General features: G+C 30.1%; 1 protein-coding gene across 3 annotated transcripts; it reads left to right on the top strand.

Moving 5' to 3' along the window:
* Positions 1-273: 273 nt before the first annotated feature.
* Positions 274-26,036, top strand: Keap1. Of its 3 annotated transcripts, none has more exons than XM_008201466.3 (7): positions 274-444; positions 15,462-15,588; positions 15,638-15,916; positions 19,675-20,295; positions 20,348-20,559; positions 23,850-24,232; positions 25,503-26,036. In XM_008201466.3, exons 2-7 carry the CDS (start codon positions 15,469-15,471, stop codon positions 25,706-25,708), a joined length of 1,821 nt encoding a protein of 606 aa, XP_008199688.1. In that variant the 5' UTR covers positions 274-444; positions 15,462-15,468; the 3' UTR covers positions 25,709-26,036. The 3 variants fall into 3 exon arrangements, with proteins under 3 accessions (XP_008199688.1, XP_008199689.1, XP_966348.3); XM_008201467.3 differs by lacking the exon at positions 274-444 and adding an exon at positions 6,820-6,958; XM_961255.4 differs by lacking the exon at positions 274-444 and adding an exon at positions 11,093-11,231.
* The last annotated feature ends 479 nt before the right edge of the window (positions 26,037-26,515 follow it).

Here is a 26,515-nt window from a genome sequence, read left to right on the forward strand (position 1 = left end):
GTTGTTATTTTTTTGCATTGTTTTTGTACAAAACTTTATATTCTAAAAACAAAGTTGGTTAGTTCTAAAAATTTATTTTCTTTCACAGTATTCTTATAATTATCGTTAAAGTAATTTGTGTTTCAAACCAGTAATATTGTGCAAAATGTACCAAATTGGGGGCAATGAACATGATAAGGAAAACCCTTTTATAAAATTGTGTATTCTGTGTTGCCTATGCTTAGGCGTTTGTTATGAAACAATTGTGTAACATTCTGCATGCGTCAACTCCGATCTCGGACTCTCGACTAGTAGTGTCAGAATGTCACTGTCATTTTGTGCGGTTATTGAAATGTCAAATGTGTAATAATAAACATTGCTGAAACTGATGTTAAGTGTTGTTTATCTCTAACATATTTGCACGTGCCAATCCCGAAAAATAATTGGGAAAATAATACCAAAGCGGTAAGTGTGTGACACATCACTTTTGGAGGTTAATTCCTTGTTTCTTTCAATAAAATGTGCGATAATTTCCGTACGCTTGAATCATTTGTTTAAACACTTTGCATCTATTTTGAGTTATTTGCCTATGAATATGAACGTCTTCATTGTTTAAGTTTTCGCCGGGTGAAAGTTTGGAATGTTTTTTAGCTCAAAGTTGATAGATAAGTTCGAGTGTGATCAAATGGAAAATGACTTTACAAAAGATAACATATTTCCTCTTTTGACCGTTTGTTTACGTTTTATTTTCAGCATAACGGAATTTGATTGTTTTCAGAGCGAGTTGCTGTAACCTGAAGCACTCTGAATTGAATTTTTATGGAATTTAAATAAATACAGAACAGTCATTTACATATGGATTTATATGTTACGTCACTATGCTAATAAGTTAGTCAGCAATTTTAAAAGATAAATAACCAGCCATGTACTAAACCGATTTTGCTCGTTTTTGTGTCAGGGGGATTAGATTAATCCACCCGTAGCGTAGTACAAAGTTTGAATTGATTTTTTTTATTCGCTCTGCTTTTAATTATTTCATTTACCTGTCTGTTTTGTTCGATTTCAAAAGTGACAGCATTTCCAGAATAAATTACACCGGTTTCTGGCTTACAGTTACTTCCTCGAAGGTTTGCCAAAACTTCATCAGGTCACAATTACGTAGAGAAATAGATTCATAATCGTGGTTTTAATATCATTTTGTTGTACACCTTGAACAATTAAATAAGTACGAGTTGTTAACTGACGAAGCTTTAAGTGTATTTTTTGGGGGGTCTGGAATTTTTACAATAAAATTTGTGGTACAAAGTGCAAGTATTGGAATATTTTTACAATCTGGTTATGTTGATTTAGTGATTTCTCTGAATAACACTTGTAAAAGCACTAATGAAATAAAACGTCGTGTAAACAGAAATAATAGGGAATCATATTGTTTATGATCGTATCCAACCTTGTTATTTTGACTTTAAAGTTATCATTCTGTTAAGGATTTATCATCTGTTTTTACGTAGTCTGGTCATGAAATTTGTACATTTGTTAGCGTAAAGAGTGTTTGTCATGTAATGCGTTGAAAGTAACCAAAGGAAATGTAAAAAGCCACAAGACAATGCACAATATTTAAGCCTGACTTAGATGGGATTATTTTTTTTGGATTAAAATTCCCATATAGGTTTTATTTCACCTACAAAATATAAAATAACTGTGAACATTCCACGTGATTCAAACAGACCTTCCGCTCGTGTGAATTAATTGATAGTAATTATTGTATTTGTAATAAAATAACTTAATTAGAGAAAATACATATAAATCAATACATTCCGTATTTAAAGCATATTTATTTAAAGCAAATAAAACAAACAATTTAATTTTTGTTAAGTTGATATTAATTGTTTAGAGTGTTTTATGCAACGAGCGACACTCGTCTGCCGCTCGTGCTGTAATTTTTGTCCTTGTCTTAGTATAGCTATTAATTGCGAGCTGCATACACAATTTTTTCTACGATCCAAGCGGACAATGAAAAAAATTACAGTTAGTATATAGATATTTTTTTATTCAAAATATCAGATTTATTACTAAGTATCAAATACTCAAGGCAGTAATAATTGCTAATAATTGCTGTCATGTGTCATGTTACGTTTCCACTGGTTATAAGTGGTCCCAGGGTCTTCACGTATTACGATTGGTCACAAACTTGTATCTTATTGAAAAAATCTGTAAATTAATGAATATCATCAAAGTACAGGGTGCCGCATTTTGGATGTCCGAAACTAAGAGGTTTAGAGAAAAACGAGTAACACATTCTCGAGTCCGTTTTTTGAGAAAATAATTTTGGTCAAAACCGCATCTCAATATCCTCTTCTGTTTTTGACTTATAAACAAAAATTGACTTTTTAGGGGAATTTTAAAAAATTCATATCTTTTGTATTATATAAGATACATATTGGAAGAAAGACATTATACAGGCACTTTTTCACAGAGAATTTAATAATGTTATCAGTGATTTTTTTAACCTTTCGTTTACCTGTAGTAACATAAAGTTGTATTTTTTTAAATAGGAATCATAGGCAGCTGTGATATTTTTGAAAAGCTTATTTTTTTCTGATTTGATATATCTATTTTTGTAATATATTATTCTTGAATATTAAAAAAAAACATAACATTTCGCTTTTTCTTTATAGTAGGTCATGAAAACATTCAGGATTTTCAATTAAAACTGTGAAAAATATATTATGCAACAAGTATAGTTTATAATTATAATTTATAATTTAGTGATTTTTTAAACACTAATTAATTCAAAAACAGCATAATAAATTATTAGATCCAATTTTTGCGATTAATAAAAATTATTTGTTTTTAGATTTAAAATGGCAAGCTTACATTGTCATTCTATTTTCTAATTAAACATGAAATGTCGGAAAAAGAAAAATTTTATTAATTGTATGATTCCCTGTCAAGAAAACTTTATTTTATCAAAAAATATCAATCCAAACACCAAAATCACATTCCATCTTCTGTAAAAAAATACATAACATTATTAATGTCACCTCCACTGCACTTCACCAAATCATAAAAAAGTGTCATCAAATGGTAGTGACACATCGTTTTCAATGTTCTGAACATTTTTTATGTAATTAAAATCTACGACGATCGTATATTTGTTTAATTGAAAATAACTTTAACATAGTTTATTTTGATAATTCCACATTTTTTACTTTAATAACCGTTCACACGATTATTCACACCTTTTATGTAAAATATTTTTTCCATGGCCAAATAAATATTTTAAAATATATTTTTTATTAAAAGTATATAAAAATATCAAACTGTATTTATATTGTTTTCGAAAAAAATAACCTTTTCGAAATTGTCATAGACACATAATTCTTATTTAAAAAAATACAACTTTATGTTATTACAGCTAAATGAATGATTAAAAAAAACACTGATAACATTATTAAATTATCTGTAAAAAAGTGTCTATATAATGTCTTTGTTTCAAATGTGTATCTTTTTTAATAAGGAAGATATGGATTTTTTAATATTTCGCTAAAATGTCAATAAGTTGAAAACAAAAAACGAAAGCGGGACGCGGTTTTGACCAAAATTGTTTTTTTTTTAAACGGACTCGAAAATGTGTCACTTGTTTTTCTCTACAGCTCTTAGTTTCGGAAATTTCCTATTCGGACATCCAAAATGCAGCACCCTGTACTTTGATGATATTCATTAATTTACAGATTTTTCAATGATAAAAATGTAAAATAGTTACTAATGATTAAATCTCTCATTATAACTCTATATTACATAAGCTAATTTTTTAAAGTAAATAAATAATTTATAACAACTAATTTGAGAGAAAATGCGACGTTGGCGTTTATATATTTTTCAAACAGATAATGAATGTATACTACTACATACATAGTATATAAGGCAAATTATAGCTGTTTGTGCAACGGGTGTGGAAAAATTAATATTTTGCCATTCTAATCTTGAGATTTTTTTTTATTAAATAAAATAAGAAAAATTGCTGTGTGCGTTCAAAATCAGTGTAACCAATCTGAATTATGCTCAAATATCCATTAATCGGAGTAACCAATTGTTTTTATAAGTGAATACTAATTCAGTAATATAAATGACGCCTGAAACGGAGAAAATAGTACAAAGTATTTGTTTGGCAAAGTATATTTCTAATCGTAATCAGTTGTACACAAGTAATAACTGTAATCGTAAAATTCCTTAACTCTTTTATTTTAGTTTTTCCCAACTATCAGTAGAATGAAAAAATAAGACCTAAAAATAATGATTTGTTAAAAAGAACGAGCTTTTATTTAATAAACTAATACGCAGTTCTTTTTTATTTTATGTTTCTTTTGTACGCAGTGAACTTTTGCAATCTCAAACGAGTTTGAAAAAGTTAAAGAATTCCTTATCGAATTTCCCAAAAATATGAACAAAATCTAACATTTTGAAATGTCATGAGATAAGGCATATTTTAATAAAGCGGAACGCAGATTTTGGTTCAGTTGGATGGAGAAAAATGTTATGATTTAAATTAACTTTAATAGTTTGCTCTTTGTTTGCTTCCAAACTATTCATAGTTTATTATATTGTAGCCATTAGAATAACCAATGTGTATACATAACGCTGTATGTGTTTATTTTATTATTATATAAAAATTATTCACGCTACCTGAAATTTGGCTGTCCAGCTAGGCGAAACTAATATCTCAATAAAAATGTATTTGTTTTATGATTCAATTTTTTTATATTTTTTCTCTGTGATGATGTTTTGATTTACCTTTGCCTGTAACTTGCAGTTTTGAGTTTTTAATTCTTTAGGTAAGAGTATATATAGTATAGTAATTAATTGACAAAAACTATAATTTTAGTGATAGGAATAGTGAATTGAAAAAATCTAATACTTCTACCACTTTATATTTAGAACAAATAAGCTATTTTTATAATTGTGTATCATACTTGATATTGATCTTGACCTAATTAAAGATATTTTTTTTTATTCTTTCCAGTACACTTATCACAATTTTTAAAATTATTTTCAAACTGTGTTGTAATCATACAAGGAGAAGCAAACGTAAATACATACATACAAATACATAATACTACGTAGACTTTAAGATTAATAACTATTAGAAATATTGATCAAAAAAGACTAAAAATGTTGGCAAATAGTTTTGTATTGCATCTCAACATAACATCGATTTCACAATTTTTGGCTGACAAAAGTTTATTCTTATTTTCTTATTTTGTCACCAAATGGATTTTTTCTAAACTCAAACTGGAAATGAAGAAACAACAATTCTACAACATCCTGAATTACTTTAAGGGAAGTACTTTCGAATGAAAGCTCTCAGAAATGCCTCTTCAAACAGTTTAAATAAATGGAAGGAGCTTTAATATAAATATGTGTGTAACAAGCAGATTATTAAGAATCACATTTGTAATTTGTTTAATAAACTTGAAGTATTTACTCGTATAAAATATTATACAGGGTGGTTCAAAAAATGTTGCCAAACTTTCGGATGTTATAGAGCTCATTGAGACAGAAAATTTTTGCAAATAAACCTCTAGTCGGAAATGAGACGTTTTGCTTCTGGAGCCATCTTTGTCCAAAAATGTAATTCCGACTTCTTCATATTAAAAGACATTAGTATTTAATTACTTTGCCTTAAAAATAAGGTAAAAATATTAAATTTACAACTGTGGTGGCAGCATGTCTTTTCGTTCAGCGAGATGGGCAAAGACTACAAGGGGTCCATAATTCCATAATTCGCCGAGTAAATTTATGTAAAGAAATTAGAGAATGCCAGTTTGAACCACTATTGTAAATTTATTGTTTTTTTCTTATTTTGAAGGCTAATTAATGAAATAGTAAAGTCTTTTATGTGAACTAGGCAGTGTTTAATTTTTGGACAAAGATGGCTCCAGACACAAAACGGCTCATTTCCATCCAGAGGTTTACATAGACAATGTAATCTTAGAGACCTCTATAACATTCTAACGTTTGGCAACATTTTTTGAACCACTCTGTATTAATAACAATATATACATACATAGATTATAAAAATTAATGTTTATGAAAACTCACAAACGTTCCGCAAAAAATAATGTCTTTCCAGCTTTATATCAAAACATTCAAACTGTTTTTGATTTTCCATAACTTTTTTTGATGTATTTATGGTTCGGTCGTGTCATTTAGTTATACAGGGTGTTTTAAATAAATTTACGAGGCCCGCATCTGTAAAATGCCACCAACAATACATTTTGCAATACGAACTCGATTACAAATTTTGAAAAATTGGATAGTTTTCCCAATAATGTAATTTTGATATTTTATTTTATTTTTAATCTCTTAACTCTCAAACTTTCTCACTTTCTTGTTACATCCTATCACTTTTCACTTATGATCAGTTTTTTCTTTTTTAATTATGAATTGAGTTCAGTATTTGGGGATATCCTTCATCGTTAATGTGCAGCTATTAAATTCATATAGCGTCATTGTAACAGTGATTGGAAAGAATCTTTCTAAAACTCAAATCATTGTTTTCTCGACAAACATCCTGCTTTATCGTATTTTGTTTGCTAAAGTTTGCCCTTTATTGATAAAGCGGGGTTTCCCCATGCGTTTTTTCCTGGAACGTGATGATGAGTTGCGATTATAACGAAATGAAAGATAGTACTACAATTCCACTTCACAATCGTCGATAGACCCGGAAAATATCGAATTTTTCTTTCGAAACTTGATTTGCATTTTTGTAATTACTCGTCTATGTTACTTTTGTTATTTGTGTAAAATACATGCACACGTCAGAGCGTTTCAGTCGGCGCGAAGGTTACAACAAAAATTATATTTATTGTCGAGTCACGCTGATACCACGCTATTAAAATTTATCAAACAAGAATGGAAAATATCACCATATCATCTCTCAAAGTTGAACAGTACTACAGTGCCTCAAACAAATTCATCGGTATGTTTATAAACATTATCGTTTTAATTTATTTATTACATGCACATGATGATTTGCCGAAAAAATGTAAAGTTTGGTCACTCGCCTTACGGAGATTAGAAACACTGTGGTAATTCATTGATGTGGGTCAGTTAATGGTGGGGGTTAAACGTTATTAAAGTGTTTAAAAATTGTATAAATTTTATTTATCACTATGTGGACGAAAATAATACATTGTCATTGACTACCTACATACATGCAATTCCTTTGATTTATTGCCTCGTAGGTATGATGAAAGCGGTTGTAAATATCCGTATTATTCTTTATTAAATTTACACAAGGTAGCAATGCGGAAAATCGGAAATGTCTTAATTGCTCCAGATAATTTAACTTTCCTGTCTGATGAAAATATCTCTCGAGTTTCATCATCCAAATTGTGTACCTATTTTTATTTATTGTTGAAGAACCACATTCTTTGACTCAGCAAAATTTTAAAGTTTATTCCACTTTTAAAAAGAATAAGAAAAAACGACACTGGTTCAGGTTTTATCACGTCTTATCAGAACGAAATGTCAAAAATGATGGAGTATTTTGCTGACAGTTGCCTCATTCTTTGGGCATTAAGTAACAATACTCAGCATAAATGTATAAAATTATTCATTATGGTGTGCACTTTTAACGAGTGTAACTAATTATCATCCATTAAGTAGCATGCGTTTAATTTTTGATCAAAGTAGCCTGCGAGTTTGAAATTACGTTGGCAAAATTACATATTGGCAACAGTGCCTCTCAATTTCAAATGTCACAATTTTATAGACCTTTGTCATTACTGGCTCAGGTGTCACCTGAAACCACTAATATTTTTTAGTGTAGGCAATATTTTTTATCACGCAGTTTAAAAATTAACAGATCTTCTGTCTATCTTTTGTCACGAAAATATAATTGTACCAAACAAGCAATGGCATAATAATGTCATCTGTAAAAAAAACTATTGAGTATTGACTGCTATGTCCATACAAAGAAAAAACGAAACAACATTTTTATTATTACATTTTTTGTTTTTGATTTTTTTTCGTTACTTTTAAAAAGTTATCAAAAATTAGGTTTAAGTTGAATAGAAAATAAAAGTTGAACAAAAAAACTTGTTTTTCTCAGAATTTTTACGAATATGGGCTATTCCGTGTGAGTTTTAGTAATGTAATGATATTCACTTCAATTTTTTTTAACCAAGTCATAATTTCTTAGGTATTCTTCAAGAAAAATATTTTTAAGATGGAGATACTTCTGGTTATACCGAGAGTGGGAGTTAACTTTGTCATTTTAATAGAAAGATATGTTTTTTTATTGTTTTTGGATTACCTGAGTTGTTTTGGTGGAGTTTTTGTCTTTCTTTATAGCGAAGTGTAGCTGCTTTAAGAATTTTTACACTTTCAAATTTTTTTTATTTGCACCTTTGTCTTCAAACAGTGTTAATTTTATTATTTTAAAATATTTTAAAATCGTATTAAGGCATTTAAAAGATAAAGTTTAAGTGTATTCAAGTAAAAAAAAGTTAACGTGCCCCAAATTTTGAAAGTTACTTTTGAAGAACTTTAATTACTGGTAATTCAATTTGTTTCAAATGGAAATGTTTTTTTTTCTCTATAATAGCTGATGGAAGATTTATTTATTTATCGACCTGTAGTAAAATTTTCTGTATTTATTGTTTAATAATTTTGAAGTTATTTTGTTTTTTTTTTTACATTCCACATTTTCAATATTTATTATTAAATATACACGGTGTATCAGAAATACATCAGATATACGTGTGTTAATTTTAACAGGTAACAGAGTTCAACAAATAAAACATTTTTTTTATTTGTATTTTTCAATACAAGTTTTAACAATTTACTTATAATTTGAAAAAGATAACACATTGAAACATGTACCCGCCTATGGGTACAAAAATAAAAGTAGCGAACTATTTTCATTGTGATAGAAACGGATAATTTGAGCAATTTAAAACAACTATGAAAATTGTTGCTATGAATACAAACTAATTTATTATTAAACACTGACCGACACACAAAAGAAGGAGGAAAACAGTGAAAATAATAAATAAGAATTTTGAAAAATGTTATGTAGAAAAGTTGTTGACTTGGTGAGTTTTATTACGAAATTAACACACGTATTTCTGATACACCCGGTATAGATACAAGTTCTGTTGTACTTTCAGTAATTTATAGAACAAATTCATAAGCTTCACGTTTGAATTTTTTTTTTCATATTTTTTTTTGTTTCCGTGACATCCTATGCAATTATCCTTATGGTTAATAAATTTATCAGTATCAGCAAAAAGTTGAAATAACTCGTAATCTGTCAAACATGGATATAGGAATGTTAATACAGTCAAATTAAATTATCTTCCAATTATTACTGAAATAGGAATTGGGACATTTTAAAAATTTTGGTAAAAATTTGGGATTAACTTTCTTGCGTAATTTGAAATTACCAAAGGAAAAATCAAAGCTTTCTCTTTCAAACTCCCAAACGTGATTTCAAAAAATATTTGATATTTATAAATTCATCAATTTTTGAAGTGAATCAAAAAAATAAAGTAAAAAAGTTAATAGTTAGAAATCACAATATCAGTTTTAGACAGAACCTGTGACATTCTGTGTTTTTCCCTTATACTCTTCAATGTTTTTAACTCATGTTACAATGACTTCACCTCTTGTTTTAGATGCCTGATTATTGATTAATTGTGAGGTTGGTATCAGTGGATGACAAATAATTTAACACTGCTAAAATTTATTTTTTTTGACGTAGACAGACTGAGAGAAAAATGAAATAGTTAAAATGTTTGTCTACAAAATTTTAATTTCGGTAAAGAATGTATTTTTTTAAGTACAGTGTTTAAAAATGGTTGTTTATCAAGTTGACTATGGAATTCAAGTTCATTGTGCCGCTTCTTCCCAATGACTATTGTGATTTCTCTGTGAAATCTTGAATTAAACTTTTACTCACTTTTTGCATTTTTCAGCAAAGTTTATTTCCGGGATTTTTGATGTTTTGTATTTTTTCGTTTTTGAGTTCGAGGTCTTTTGCATTATTTTGACGGCTCTGTCACTTTGACGGCATTCACAATTTAAATTAAGCGGCACATTACGTTCAAATTTCATTGGTGGCTTGATGAACAACCATTTTTGAACACATTGTATAAAATACCGGGTGAACAAAAGTGACTGTTTCCAGTACTGTAATCGAAAATGATTTTTATTGATAAATAGTTGACGAAAGTTGTTTCCTTTTTATAATAATTACAAGTGTCAAGTATTAATCTGTCGACAACCGGAAGGCACTTTTAAGATAAAAAAAAATATTGTAGCCAATTTAGACACTCTTTTTTATCATCTGTTATTTCTTCGCATAGCCATCGAGATTTTGTCGATCTAATATTATGACCTAAATTCTCACTAGGAATTAGTAATTCAACTTGATTTCAATCGCCTATAAACATGGTGATTTTGTGTAGCTATTTATTGGTTATCGAATTATTTTTTATCAATTAATTAGCAATAATTTTAATATGAATTTTTCATCATCGATGTAGACTAAGAAATTTGCCAATTTTTCTATCTTCTGTAACTATTTAGACAATTTTAGCTTTACATATGGTGATGTTTCTGTACTTGCAAAAGTATTTGGTATTTTCGTTTTCCTGACATTCCAGGAAAATACTTATCGAAACAATGCATTGTCTTTTATCTTAAAAATCTGTATAATAAAAAATGATGTGACTGAAATCTATTTTTAAAAATGAGAATTACAGGCTGTTGCAGGAAGTAAATTTCAGTTGGGTCCTGCCAAAAATCTGTTAAGGTTATTAACCACTCCATTTTTTCTAGTCATTCTGACGTTGTTGTAATAAATAATAATCACATTTTCCCATCTTATCAGGTGTGTTTTAATTAGAAACAACGTAAATAATTTTTAATGCATAAAAATGACCACTGTTAGCGTGCAATGTAAACTTCTCACGCATTCTTGTCTTGACCTACGTTAAGGTTTGTAACCGGCGGCTTTTAAAAGTCATCATGTCATTCGCTGTTGCAAATCAGAAAATAACAAAACAAGTTTCTTGATATATTCAATAGATAAAAGTTTTTGATTAAATTTATTATCCATCATGTTCAGTTGTGGAGTAACGGTGGAGCATGGAGGACCATTGTTCGAGCTGTGATATATTAGTGCGTAATGTGTAGATAAAAAAAATGATTTCTCCCAGCGATAGTGGTTGGCCGGCAGATTTAGAGTAAGATTGCAAGTCATTTAGTTGATACTGGAATTTATTTTGTATGTTTCAAGGCTGAACATGCAATCACAAATAATGATACTCTAATTTGTTGTTTGTTGGTTTTAACAGTGTCGGTAACCGGACACTAATTAATCCCTTCTTCTGGTGTTATAAATTGATTTTTTGTTTCTTGTGTCTTTGGCGAGAAATGTTTTCCTGAGTCAATTCTTTGAAACATTCTATTTGAAAAATCCAGTAATAGTTTTTGCTGACGAATGTTTGTCGTATGAAGATCTTAATTGCACGAGCAATAAAACGACAATTTATGCATAATTAACTGATCATTTGTTTGGCTAAGATGTGGGCCGGTAATGTGTTGTTATCTTTGTGGTAACCAGAAAAGTATGATCGCGCCACGAGTGAGTGTGGAGATCATCAACTTTTTGACTTCGTTATCAATTGTCACGAAAAAATATTTATGATTTATTTGTAATAAATTAGTAATACTAATAATATAATTTGCAGTATTGAGATATTAGACCTAGCAACTTTTTAATGATTAATAAAATACATATTAGAGTTTAGCGTTGATAGGTAATAGAAATCATTCAATTATGTACGTACTCGTATAGCTTGTGTTATTTTACTTGTAACTTACAAGTATTTGAAACGATATTCTACAGGACTCTTTTAAGATACATATTTTAAAATTTTCGTTGAAAATTATAGTCACCAAAATAGCAGAATGTGTCTTATTAGCCATCAGAATCCAACTTTGGATTACTAACAAATTTTGAACTCAAAAACAACTATTTTTTAATTTATTAACATTTTGAAAGTATGAAAGGTGCATAATAGCAATATTTTAGAAGATAACTTTGCTTTACAATCATTTCTTATCTTTATTATTATTTAAATTTTTCACTTTAGACTTTAGATACAATTGCTTTTTTAAAATAATTTTTATTTTTTCAGTTAATAAATAAAAATTCGATACCTGTTTCTTGTTTTCAAATTTTATTTTTGTAATATCTGTTTCAAAACTAAATTGGTCACTAGAGTCCAATTTAACACAGAATTAAACCTTATTTCTACACCCTTTTAGCACCAGGTAAAGTTTCGACTTCTAGACCGTAAACACCTAGTATTTATGGTCGCCGCACTTTTGAGATTATGTTGTCTTATGCTGGTTTTACACAGCATATGATATGACTAAAGTTATACTTCACTTTCAAGGTTTGCTCTAATATGAGATCGAAAATATTTTCGATCTCACGTTAGTAAGATTTTTCTTAATACTCTCCTTACCACAGATCTTTTTCTGATTTTCTGCATAATATAGTTCAGTCTTTTCATTTCAAAAGTGGAACTTTTGATTTTAAGTAAATAATACAGGTTGCTCAAAAACCGGCGCATCAACTCAATGGTGTGTCGTAGAGAAATGCTAGAACACCATGATTTTTTTATGTATCGATAGTATTTCGAATGAGCTTTCTAATGAAATAGAGTTTGCATAGCAAATATAAAATATTTTTCGAGATTTAAAAAATATATGTATTTTATTACAAGAAAATATGCTTAGAATCTGATAGTCAAATGGTACATTTTTGATATGTACTGATGTGACTAATTACATTAGTAATCTAATTATTACCTAATACATAAATGAATTTCATTCATCAAGAATTATTAACAAAATAAATAAAACATATTTTTTTACTCTTTTGAACACTTTAAGAAATATTGTAAATTTGGTAAACAAACCGCATATCATTAGAAAGCCTATGAAACATACTATCGATACATGTAATGGCACACCCTGTACATTTCAAGTAAAAGTCGACTATTTCTTAAATCTACAAGGTATTCTGACAGGGGGGTCACCCTGTATAAAAAGTAAAATTGTAAAAAAATCTATGTATAAAAGTTACTGATAAATAACGAATCAATGTGATCGTAATTGAATTTGATCAAAAATAAAAATGAAATATTTTTTAAGTTGTTTCCTAGAAAATAGTACCAAGTGTTTGCGATTTTTTATTGAATTTTATTTTTTTTTAACAAAAAAACTGCTAAAGTCTGATAATAAACTTAAAAATAATTATTCACCATTGTGTTAGGGAACGATTACGTAGTGCGAAACATAAAACGATTAAAAATAATGAAAACTGAAGAAGTTAATAAAATAAGTTTGTCGCTCCAAATTTTTGAAAATATGACTTTAGTAATATTTTCAAGATTTTTCCCGTAATCCACACATGCTTTTCAACAACAACAGAGTTGGTGCATTGGTTTTTGAAGCAGCCTGTAGATCCAATATGTTCAAAAAAAAATTTTTTAATGCTAAGATCAGAGCAAAGAATCAGAACATAGGAGCTGTTATAGTTTTCAAGTTCTCGCAAACTTGGTTTTGATTTAGTACCAAAGCAATGTTTTTTATTTTTCCTTTTAGTCATTTTGAAAATTATTTCTCTGTGTGTACATGTTTACATACAAATTAAATTAACTAGTGTTATCTGTGTGATGATGTAAACGTAAATGACATATTGATAGCGGCATTTTAGGTACCATCAAAGACTAAATAATTGGGAGTAAAAAATTTTCGACCAATAAACCATTTTCTCCAAGTCTGTGCATACAGGATTTTTCACTTAAGAAACTGCCCCTGATTGAAAATAGTGGTCTATTCCCGGGAGTTTCATAATTCATGAGAGAATAACATTTTAAAACAAACAGGGTTTTTACTTATCTTATCTCTTGTATTGGCTATTTTTAAGGAAAGGTTTAGAGGGTTGTTGAAAAATAAGTGTTAAGGTTCTCTATGTCAGAACGATTAGTAAGAGGTGTATTTGGATTTGTAATAGGTACATTTTTAGTGATAATGATAATGTATCTGGAAATTTGAATAAAACGTATAAACCGATACAGCGTGATTCAAAAAAATCTTAGATCATCTTTTGCGCAGTGATAAAAGAGATACAAGTAAGTTAAAAGTTTTCTGCCAAAAAATTGTTTGATCTTTTTTTCATGTGATACCTATAGCTGTTCAAAGGTTCGATGTTTGTGTTAATTTTTTAGATTTTGTTTTCTTGAATTTAGTTAGCGGAAATAGTAGATCTTGCAACATTACACAGATAACTGTTGAAAAAAAAAATACGAATTTATGTCTTATGGTGTTCAAGACATTTAACAAACTAGGAAAATCGACAATAAATTGAATCCGACAACATTGGAAACAAAATGGCATCAATTAAGGCGGTTTGTAAGGAAAAAAATATTAGTTAACTGGAAAAAAGAAAAAACGTCTTCTGACACTATTTGGAAGCTCGTTTGACACTTTTAAATCACCTATATTGTGTGAAATAGTTACAGGCAAAAATAACTAAAATAGAAAAACAAAAATTAAAGCTAATTAACAAGCGCATCAGCTCTGCTAAAAGCATCATTTTCTATTATTAAAATAGTGCATTCTTAACACAAGAGGATCATAAAGTCTAATGTTCACATTTAAAAAATGATGTCATTTGAACTTTGCCTACACCACGTAGTATAAACTCGTCAGTCACATGAATAAATCCAAATTTAAGCAAAATCGTTATCTATTTTTTGAAGGGGTTTATTGACACGTGAATCATTGCTTTTGGATTTTCAAAGCAGCAGACTCGTGTCAAGCTTATCACGCGAGATTGCGAATGGTTAATATTTGTTTAATAGCTATTAGAAAAGTCGAACAACGATTTTGCAGAGTATTTAAACAGCCTGTTTTTGATAATGCTAATATTTAATGTTCCGTTAAGTGTGCAAAGATCCTGATAAAGAATGACTTGTAAACATTTCGAGATTAAATTGTTCGAACAGTATTAGAATGAAAATGCTTTTCTAATTAACTACTGTGCGTAGATTTTGGCACAATCGACGCTGAATAAATTTAACAAGAAATTACCATTTTGCATTATTAATGCTGATTTTTTCAAAAACGTGTCATTCATTCATGTCTTATTTGCATATTACTAACATTTCTAACAGTGACTCGGTTATATTCTTGTGTCACCGTTTGAATTGACTACCACGAGATCCATTCAAAAATTGCACGCTAATAAATAATGTATTTAAAACACTTGACTTGAAACGAGGATGATAAGATAGGCAAATCGGCTAATGACATCAAATTTAAAAGATCAATTACGAAAAGTTTGGGAACCAGGGGGTCCTCTTATCAGTCGCTAAAAATACGCATTTCCATTGCAGTTGTAGAATGGATGGAGACGAAGACAGTTACTGCAGCAAAAGCCATTCTCGCCAGAATGGCGTCCACGTGTCTGACTTGGGCGACATGAGTTTCATGATGTTGGATTACATCAAAGAAGCCATGAAGGTAGATGACTCGATAGCTCCTTATCAGAAATAATTTCGTTACTTTACAGGCCATGGACATGATGAGAGGTCATCAAATGTTGACCGACATAACACTAGAAGTTGGCCACGAAGTATTTTATGCACATCGAGTGGTCCTCGCCGCTGCTAGTCCCTACTTTAAGGCCATGTTTACTGGTGGCTTAAAAGAATGCGAAATGACGAGGATACCCCTTCAAGGCGTTTCCGCGACCGCGATGGCTAGACTAATACATTTCATGTACACCGGTAGGATAAGAGTGACGGAAAACACCGTGTGCCAATTATTACCTGCCGCGACAATGCTACAAGTGAGTATTCTCGTTATCACGCGGGTTTCGCGGAAAGGAGATAGCAGGGGGCAAAGTCCAGAGATCCTCTATTAAAACAGTTGGGACATTGGATGGCAGTTTTTGATTTTTTCATATTGTATCTACGTTTGTTTGCTTTTGCTTATACACAAAAGAAAAAATTTTCGCTAGAAAACAAAATGAATTCAATTTTACAGAAAATTTGTTTTCTTTGTTGTTGACTATAATAATAATTTTATTAATTTCTGTGGTATGCAATAAATACTACATATGAATAAGTAATAAAAGTTACAAGTTACCTAATTTTATTATTTTATTTAATTATATTTTTTTGTAGATTTTTTCTTTATTTAGGAGAATTTTACATATAAATTACGAAAAACTAAATCGAAAAGACGTAACGGAAACAAAATCACCTAATCTTCAAAACTTTTGTGGGCCGAAGCGTTTGACCGTCTTGGCACGCGGTGTGTTCTCGGTAAAATGCAAAATCTCCAAGTCTAATAAAGTATAAGAAATTTAATGCAAGTAATTTTGAAAATAATATCATATACAGGGTGTTTCAAGTTTTAGTTCCAGTGAAAAAATAAATACTTTTTGTTGCTCAAAGGAAATAAAATATATTTCCAACGATGGAGTTTCTAACACGCTTCAAATTGATGCTTTAATGTTATTCCAAATTTTTATAATATGGGTGAGAAATGCAAAAAACTACATTATGTTTTGTTTGTTTTTAAATTATGGCAATCGTTTTTTCTATAATAAAATTCCTCCTATTTTTTAAGTGAGACAGTGACAGTACAAATTTTTGTGAGTCAAGCAAAGACACGAGCTCTGTTTTCTCAAAGGTGACAAGATAAAACATTTATTTGGTCTAAATCAAATCAAATAAATCATTTGCCCCAAACGTCTTGCGTTTTTTACTATTTCAATTCCGGAATCGTTACTTAAAAAATAGGAGGAATTTTATTATAAAAAAAGATTGCAATAATTTGAAAACAAAAATTTTTTATTATAGTTTTTTGCATTTCACGCTCATACTATGAAAATTTGTTATAACGTTAAAGCAACAAATTGAAGCGTGTTAAATACTCTACCGTTTGCGATATTTTTCTTTTGGACAACTAGAAGTATTTATTTTTTTACTGGCACTAAAACTTGAAACATAGTGCTCAGAGACTGGCGCACCAACTCAGTAGTAGGTACGTTGTACGTTGTTGAGAAGCATGCGTAATTGTTCCCTAACAAAACGATGCATAATTATTTTTAAATTTAATATCAGACTTAGCAGTTTTTTGAATTTAGAAAAAATACAATTTAGCAAAAAAACACAGTGTGTAGATGTGCCAACACTGGGAATTATTTCCTAGGAAACCGTTTCAAAAATAATTTATCTTTATTGTTGATCAAGTTCTATTGCGTTGCGATTACGACCACGATCACGACTGTTAAACACCGTTGCCACATACCATTTATTTAATTCGTTATTTATCAATAACTTTAATACAAAGAATTTTTTAAATATTTTTATCTTTATATGTAAGCAGTTCTCTACCACCGAAAGCCTCACCACTGAGTTGGTGCGCCGGTTTTTGAGCACCCGGTATAGTTTATTTTTTAAATAATCAACTGTCAGTGTCAAAATTCTGATAAAGAGAAGACTGTATCACCCTAAAAGTGCATGTCCAACCACTTTTGAAACTGGCTGTATTCTGTATTTGACATTTTGCACACCAGATTTGACATTTTTGAACATTAGTGTGCATTTGTTAATTCGTTAGTCTTTAAAATAACTCGATGTGTACCATCGATGGACATAAAAAATGAAACAAGCATGACAGTTGTATAAGTCAATAAAATCAAAAATTTATATCGGGTAAATTTGGCTTTTTGAGAATAAGGTTCTAAAAATTTTCGCATACAATGAGTTTGTAAATGATTCTCATCTATTAGCTGTGCCGCTCTGCTCAGTTGAATTCTTTGTCAATAAATGTCATAACTATCAGTTGTAAAATTCACATATTGTCATTTAATTAATTTAAAAAATTTCGTTTAAATGCAACTAAATTGTTACACTGTGCAAGTAAACATTTTTACTGTCGAAGCTTTTTTCCGAATTGGAGTCTTAATAAATAGAGATTTGTAATATTCGATGTCTACATGCCTGTCATTAATTCTGTAAAGTGGCATTTCTGATTTTACATAAAAAATTCACAGACGACTTGATGAGAATCATTTAAAACACATTGTACTATTGACATGTTTTCAAAAACTTTAAGTTAAAGTTCAGTTCTCTAATGTTTTCTATATTTACAGAGTTTAAACATAGATTACACACTTGATCTTATAAGAGCCCCTACTCACACTCTGGTTTATGAGCTATTTATGAGCTCAGTTTTTGAGACAATGACAATGGTGCTTTTTGTAAAGAGCTTTAAATATTGTTCTTTTTTACACAATATTTTTTTAGTCGGAATGTGTTCGACCTCTTTCTTTTTATTAATTTCAATTTCCTAAGTTTGGGATTTCTTATTTTTGTTGCTGTATTCTTTGTTTGTACTTTTTACATTCTTTATCCAACTCAAAATTATTAATAAAAATTCTTTAGATTAATTTCTAGCGCCCATACCTTTATTTTATACTCAAACCAAACCGCTTTTTGCTTGAAGAAAACTGAGCTTATGGCCTGAATCACACCTATTTTTCAAGTTTGTGCAGGCCAAAATATCAAGCAGTGCCGGACTTTAGTCGGAGTAAAATCCTGAGCGTGTGTAGGGACCCTGACAGCTAAAGAACTCCACAGACTATCGTTAGCTTTCTGACAGTTTTTGTCTTTAATGACAATTCAAAAGTTTCATACACAATGCGCAAATTTTGTATGTATCTGTTTTTTGTGTTCACCGATATTACGTGTACAAGTTGTAAGTTGAAGACGATTGCAAAATTTTAAAGTTTTTAGTTTTTTCTCGTTTATTTTATGATTAGCTGTTTTAAAACTATTAAAACGCCAACGTCGCATTTTCTTTTGGTTTTTATGACGACCACGGTGGTAGGAGTGTGCAGTGACGAAAATTCGTCACGGACGAGTCAATTTGTAAATTTAAGGGTGTTGTTATGAAACAGTGGCGTGACGTGTATAAAGAATTCATCGTAATTCTTAAAATTTATGGTAAAGATAACATTAGAAATCTTTTTTGTATTAAACTCGTTTTTACTTGTTTTATGTTTTTGTTATTAATTGGACATCTCGGCTTTGTATTTCTATAAAATCAACGTGTAAGAATAAGATATGTGATTTTTTATTACCCCATGTTGATATTATTGAACACAGGAAAGAATAAATAATAAAAAGTCTAAAACTGAAACCCCTTTGACCGCAAAATAGTTTTTTGCTACGCCACTGCTCATTCTCCCCACTCCGCCTATCGTGGACGTTCATAGTGTTTGCGAAGTCAAAAGTCTAAAAACAGTTTGAGAATCCATTATTTAAGATTGCATTAAATCTTCCACTTAACTACAGCTAATTATTTCATTTTATGCATTCATTCGACGAATCAATGGGTCTGGTGTAGAGTTACAGATTTTACGAATCAAAGATACAGAAAGCTATAGTTTTACGATAGTGTGGAAAATTTAGATATTTTGGACTATAGTCTAAAGTTGTCACCACATTTGCGTTTTTTTCTGCTGCCATTCATTGTTCTAAATTTTCTCAATTACTATAGCAACTCTAGTAAACTCCAATCGGGTGTTTTCAGGTTACGAACGTAATACAAGCCTGCTGTGATTTTTTAGAAAGACAATTAGATCCTAGCAATGCAATTGGAATTGCAAGTTTTGCGGAACAACACGGATGTATCGAATTATGCAAAAAGGCGAATCAATATATCGAACGTCATTTTTGCCAGATCTGTCAGGAGGAGGAGTTTCTTCAATTAAACGCGTTACAATTAATCACATTGATTAAGAAAGATGAACTTAACGTTCAAGACGAGAAGGAAGTTTACAACGCCGTCCTAAAATGGGTCCGACACGACGAAGAAAACCGACACAAGAAAATGGAACACATATTAAGCGCAGTCCGATGTCAGTTTTTACCACCCAAGTTCCTCAACGACCAAATGACTAACTGCGAAGTTATCAAAAAAACACCGGCATGTAGAGAATATTTAGCTAGGATCTTTAAAGATTTGACGCTTCACATACGGACAGTCGTAAAAGAACGAACACCAAATATCCCTAGAGTAATATATGTCGCAGGCGGCTACTACCGACAATCTCTCGACGTCTTAGAGGGTTACAATATCGACGATAAAACGTGGCACAAATTAGACAGTCTCACTGTACCTAGATCTGGATTAGGAGGAGCTTTTTTGAAGGTACTCTTCGAAATTATTTCCATCGTTGCAAACCCACACAAATTTATCGTAGGGAACTTTTTACGCAGTAGGTGGCAGAAACAACGCTCCGGGTAATAGTTACGATTCGGATTGGGTGGATAAATACAACCCAGTCAAGGACCAATGGAGACCATGTAGCCCCATGTCGGTGCCGCGAAATCGAGTAGGTGTTGCTGTAATGGACGGCTTGCTGTACGCAGTTGGCGGAAGTGAGGGCTCCAGATACCACAATAGCGTCGAATGGTTAGTAATTTGCGTTTAATGTCTTCCTTTGTTGGTAATACCATGCGTTCAATTGAATTATTATCGATCAAAGGTAGCCCACGGCTTTGAAATTATGTTGGCAACATTGTATAATGGAGAGAGCGAAGATGTCAAGCTTGTCATTTTGTCATTGTGTTGCTCGCGATTCTGTGCACAAGTGCTATATTTAGATTTGTTGCAATTAAAAGTTACGCGGAACTCGTTTTTTTTTCAAATAAACGTTATTACAGTATTAGCTGTTTCAAAACTATAAAAACACCAACGTCGCATTTTCTCTCAAAATTTGCTGTTATACATTATGCATGAACTTTACAATTTAAACAGCAAATATTTATGATTAAATATTTTACGATAGTTCGTTTTATTGTAACAAATAGGGGAAGAAACACCATTTTAGTTTTCAAAACTGACCGATGAGGTAATTAAAAAACGATAGTTATTTACATTATACGTGCGGTAGGTATAATTTTACAGTTGAGGGTTTTATTAAAACTGAACGCTATAAAATACCTAACACACAACTAATGTACCAAACTTTTTGGCTGAAGACCATTTTCGATGAATTCAAATTTCGATTTTTGGATCTATGCGTTTACTGTTTTCGCCACGCAATGGCGCTAATTAGAATTTAGCAGAAAAATAAATTGAATTAAATTTTGAATACCAAATAGACAAATGAGAGCGTAATATTCCCTCCGCATTAATAAGTTTTATCATTAAGTATACAGTCTAGTCCCGATATAACCTGCGAAAAAAATTCTGAGTGATTGGAAGGATCCAACAAGTCTGGAAAACCTTTTTTTGCTAGGTCAAAAATAATGATAAAAATAGATAAAATAACCCCTTTCCACACACATTCGATGCTGCTGATCACAGTCATAGTCAGAAATTAATTGTTATTGCTTCTAAGAATGACAGTATGTAAGCAATCATACTTACGTCTAATTTTCAATGATTTTTATTTCGAAAACGAAAAGACTTTTATTAGATTTTTACTGGATTTTGTTCGGGCAGGTTATATCGGGATATTTCGGGGTCTCTGAATGCCTAGTATGCGTGCGGAAAACTGCGCAAATGCCTTTAAAATTCCAAATAGCTGTCAAAAATGTGTAGAAACATCAATTACAGTTGTCGGAGCCAAAAAAGTTTTTTCAGAATTGTTGAATAAACGTCTTATTAACTTTATCAAAATTAAAAAAAATAAGTGGAAAAGCTGATCCGTAATTAGAAGCAACGGAAATTCTAATAATAATATTTATCTTCACAACTATAATCCGTTAGGTCCTAGCACTTAGGTTCTGCCAAAAGTAGGTATCAACTTTATAATAGGAAGCTATGTTTTTGCTGCCTGTTTGGATTACTTGAGTTACTCTAAAGAAATTTTCTTCAGTTTTCTATATACCTAAATTTAGCTGTTTCCAAAATAAATTGTTCGAGAAAATTATGGGATATTTTTTTATTTAAAAAAAATTTGCAGAAGCAATTAAATAATATGTCTGTCGTTCTATCGATTAATTGTACTGGTTTTACATCCTCTAGTAAAAAATGTTCACTTTTATAAACGTACAATGCGATTTTCTAAAATTTTGATCTAGTTGTCCATGACAGTTATGTTAACCAGATGTCCATTACGGAAATAATTCCAACATAATTTTTTTATGTTCTTCGGTAAACATTTTGGACATATTGACAGTCAATGCGATGCTGAAGTTATTTACGTAATTCGTTTCACTACTGGCGAAGCTGCCATGAATAACTAGATCAAATTTAAAAAAATCACATGGTATAATCTTAAAATACAGATGTTAAGATACCAATGTCCATAACTTTTTTCGATCAGTTTATTTATAATTTTTTGATAATTTTTAGATTTGTTTTATTTATTACCGCAATAAGCGGTAACTGTGCCATTTTCAAGATTTTGAAATGGTTTTTTGGACAAACCCTAAATTTTTAAAGTTAAGTCCGAAGAAATGCAAACACATATAATTCAGTTTTTCCAAATGAAATGCCCCAATTTTCATTTGACTGAATGGTAAAGATTTTAATCTGTAGTAAAACTATTGCCTATGCCTATTAATTTGATAATAATTTTCATGTTATGGTAATTTTTGTTGCCATTGAAAAATTTATTCAGCATAGCCCTTTCCGCATAGATTGCCATAGAAACGAGAGTAAAATACGAGCAATAAAGTTTTTGGATCCTAAGCTTAATAAAATTAATTTGTTTTAACAGAAAGGATAACATAACTTTAAATTGAACATGTCATTTATTCAATAAAAAATGTTGCTGGGGCAAACTATGCAAACATAGTTGTACAAGCTGTTCAAAAACCAACCCACCAACTCAACAGTACGTTGTTGAGAAGCATGGAAAAAATCGAAAAAATTTCTAGTCATATTTAAAAAAATCTGTAACTTTAGTTTTCATTATTTTTTAATGTTTTTATGTTTAACACGTTTCCTAACACAGTGATGAATAATTATTTTTAAAACTATCAATTTCTAGCCGTTATTTGAATTAAAAAAAATATCAAAAAATCATAGTTTAAGAACAAATATTCACAATCTTGGTATAACTTCAAATGTAAAAATTTAATAGTGTAAAATTATGTAATATCTCTGAAACTAAAAAACTATTATGTACTATTTTTTTTTCTACTATTCGTTATTATTTGGCAAAGGCTAACATTTCCTAAGTTGCGTACAAGTTGAAACTCACAGTAACTACAGGTGATTTAAAAGTCGCCGACCATCTTTTGGATATTGATAGCTGACATTAAACTAAGTTAAAATTCTTATGACAAAAAATTGTTTGAGCCTTTTTTCACAAGCTTTATACTTTTTGAAAAAATCGTCATATTGTATTTTATGGTGTTTAAAACATTTACCACCAAACTAGTACATTTGACATTAATTCAAATCTGACAACATCAGCAACAGATTAATAATAAAACCAAATTAAAAAAAACTTATAATCGTTGATAATCAATAAACGCGTTATAATATTCCAAATAATTTGCAAACTATTTCCTCGGATAACATTTTAATTGTTGCATTGTTTTGCATACTTCCAAATAATTATAATTAGAAACTGCATCTTTTTTGCTATAACCGTCAATTCTTATCTATATTATCCTTATCAATATTTTTAATTAAATGTTTTTCTAAATTGAAAAAAATTATCGAGACGACTTGAGAGTTTACCTTGTTTCTTACAAAACAAGTACCCGTCTAAAGTTAAGTCTAAGTTGCTGTTTATTTTTCAGCTACGATCCTGATTTGGATAGGTGGACGACGATAAAACCTATGCATTTCAAACGTCTAGCGGTTGGTGTCGCTGTTGTCAACCGACTGCTATATGCAATAGGTGGTTATGACGGTACCCAAAGACACAATAGTGCAGAGTGTTACCACCCCGAAAATAACTCGTGGACTATGATAGCCCCCATGCATACGCAACGGAGCGGCGCTGGAGTTGCCGCAATTAATCAGTACATATACGTAGTTGGTGGATATGACGGCTCGAAGCAACTGAATACAGTGGAAAGATATGATACGGAGAAAGATACTTGGGAATTTGTTGCTAGTATGAAGATTGCAAGAAGTGCCCTAAGTGTAACGGTCCTAGATTGCAAAATATACGCAATGGGTGAGTGTTTCAACAACTACGGTAGATTCAAAAAAAGTATTAAGAGGTGAAACAAATCATTCGTACTACATTTCGTTATTTTAGTTAAGTTACTAAACGAATATTTTATGTCACTTTTAAAGACTCTTTGATCGCTAAGAGTACAATAAAACTCATTTGATTCGATTTTTCTCTTTTTTTTAAATTTTGAATGGACTTTTGGTATAAATAGGCACGACATTGATAGCTACTGAAAAATCGTTGCCGAAGAATTTTTTGGGTTTCTCCTCAACACATTTTTTAGAAGGTCTTACTTATGCATGTTCTGAAACATTGCTGTTAATTGTGTTTGGAACTTTACCCAAATCAACAAAAATTTATATTTATAACATTTTTTTACAAACCGGTTTCCTAAATTTTGAACGTTGATTACGTTCAGTGTTTGCGATAAAAATACAGTTTTTTAATACTTTAATATCCTTTAAACTAGGCTTTATAAACACTAATCGATTTATTGGAAAGTTTTACGTACCTATGGTCCAAAGAATTATTCCAGTATATTAATTTGTCGTAAAAGAAAAAAAATGTGCAACATGTAATTAATGTTGTAGGACAATCAAGATTGGTTTGGGAGATTAAAAAAAAGTTTGTTTTGAACGTTACGACCGGCGTTGAAGTTTGATGTGTCGCGATATAACAAAAATTCGAATTCGATTTTTCTAATCCAATTACAAATTTTTTCGCAAAATAAAAAATATTTCTTATGTGAAATGGATTTACACAATAATTACTGGTCAAAACCCAAAATTCATTCGATGATTTTGATGATTTAGGAACTTTAGAACTTTTGTCATAAGTTTCGTGTTTTTTTTTCTTTTATGACTGTCTCTTTCATTTATTTTATTTTAGTTTGTTCATAAAGTAAATTCTAAGTAAATAAAGTTAATTCTCTACTGGCCGATTTATAGAAAGCTTCATTAAATTTTAATTCGTTGTTAAATGTTAACAACGCAAATAGACCAATCAAATTTGTTCAATTTGGTCACGTGCTCAGTAAATCAGACATTTAATTGCGGATTAAATTAATAACGCTTCTTCTATAAAATGACACTACAACTTTTTATTTCATATTTTCACAGCTGTATTTGTTATTTTTTCTTCTCTTTTGGAGAATAGAAGGTTCAGTATTCCTGTTTTTTTTTTATGCAAATTGCTCTTGAATTCAGCTCACTAAATTTTTTGTGTTTCGCCTCCTTTTTAGTTTTGTAGACTAATTTTTAATAACTTTCAGGTGGATATAATGGTCAGGATTTTTTAGCGAACGTAGAAATTTATGATCCTTTGAGAGACGTATGGGAGGATGGGGAACCGTTGACCTCGGGTCGATCAGGTCATACTAGTGCTGTTTGTTACCAACCACCTTGTACTCAGAAGTGTAGGATTTTATCGCAAATAAACAATAGTTCGAGTTCGACGTCATCTTCCACCATTAAGTAATAAAGGCGTTATGTCGGATTAAAAATAATAATAATAATCTTTACCTGACTGAAAATAGGTTAAACGTGCATTTTTGTTGCATCAGTTCAGTTATACATCTCAATATATGTGATAATATTTGTCAGAAGTGTGTATGGAGTCTATTGTTTTGTTAAGAACAGAAAAAATGACGGTATTTAATAATTTATTTATGTAAATGAAGATGTGCGTGTGTGAGTTTTCTTATGATTTTGTAGATACTTTAAACCGATTTAAAAATCTATTGTTCTTGAAAGTTACTGTGAGACAGTATTTATAAATGTTGAATAAAACATTCCCGTTGCCTTAATTTATCTTTTATTGGCTATAATCCCTCTAACATGGATATGTTTTATTGTGCTGGATTTGTTAAAAAAAGGGAAAAACAGCAAACCTATTCTAAGTTTAAACGGACATTGCAATTATCCCTCATTTTCTAATAGTATTTTTTTTAATTTCCTGGATTAAAAAAAATAACCAAGCTTTGTAGAAAAAGAAAAACTTGTACAAATAAATTTGGTTCTAAACTAAATTTAAATAATTGCAAATTAAAAGGAAGAGTTAGAAATCAGGGTGACGTTTTTAAATGACAGAATAATTAAAAGAATAGATACGAAGTATATAATACAATATAATATTGTATTATATAATATAATACGAAGTTTATATAACTAATTGGATAAATGAGTCAATAATCAATCGGACCTTGAAAAAAATTGTCATACATTTTTCATCCGATTTTAAATTACACCACAAGTACAAAACATCTATCGTCAACATTTAATGATT

Source organism: Tribolium castaneum, chromosome 2, assembly GCF_031307605.1.
Source record: "Tribolium castaneum strain GA2 chromosome 2, icTriCast1.1, whole genome shotgun sequence".
Taxonomy (NCBI): Eukaryota; Metazoa; Arthropoda; class Insecta; order Coleoptera; family Tenebrionidae; genus Tribolium; species Tribolium castaneum.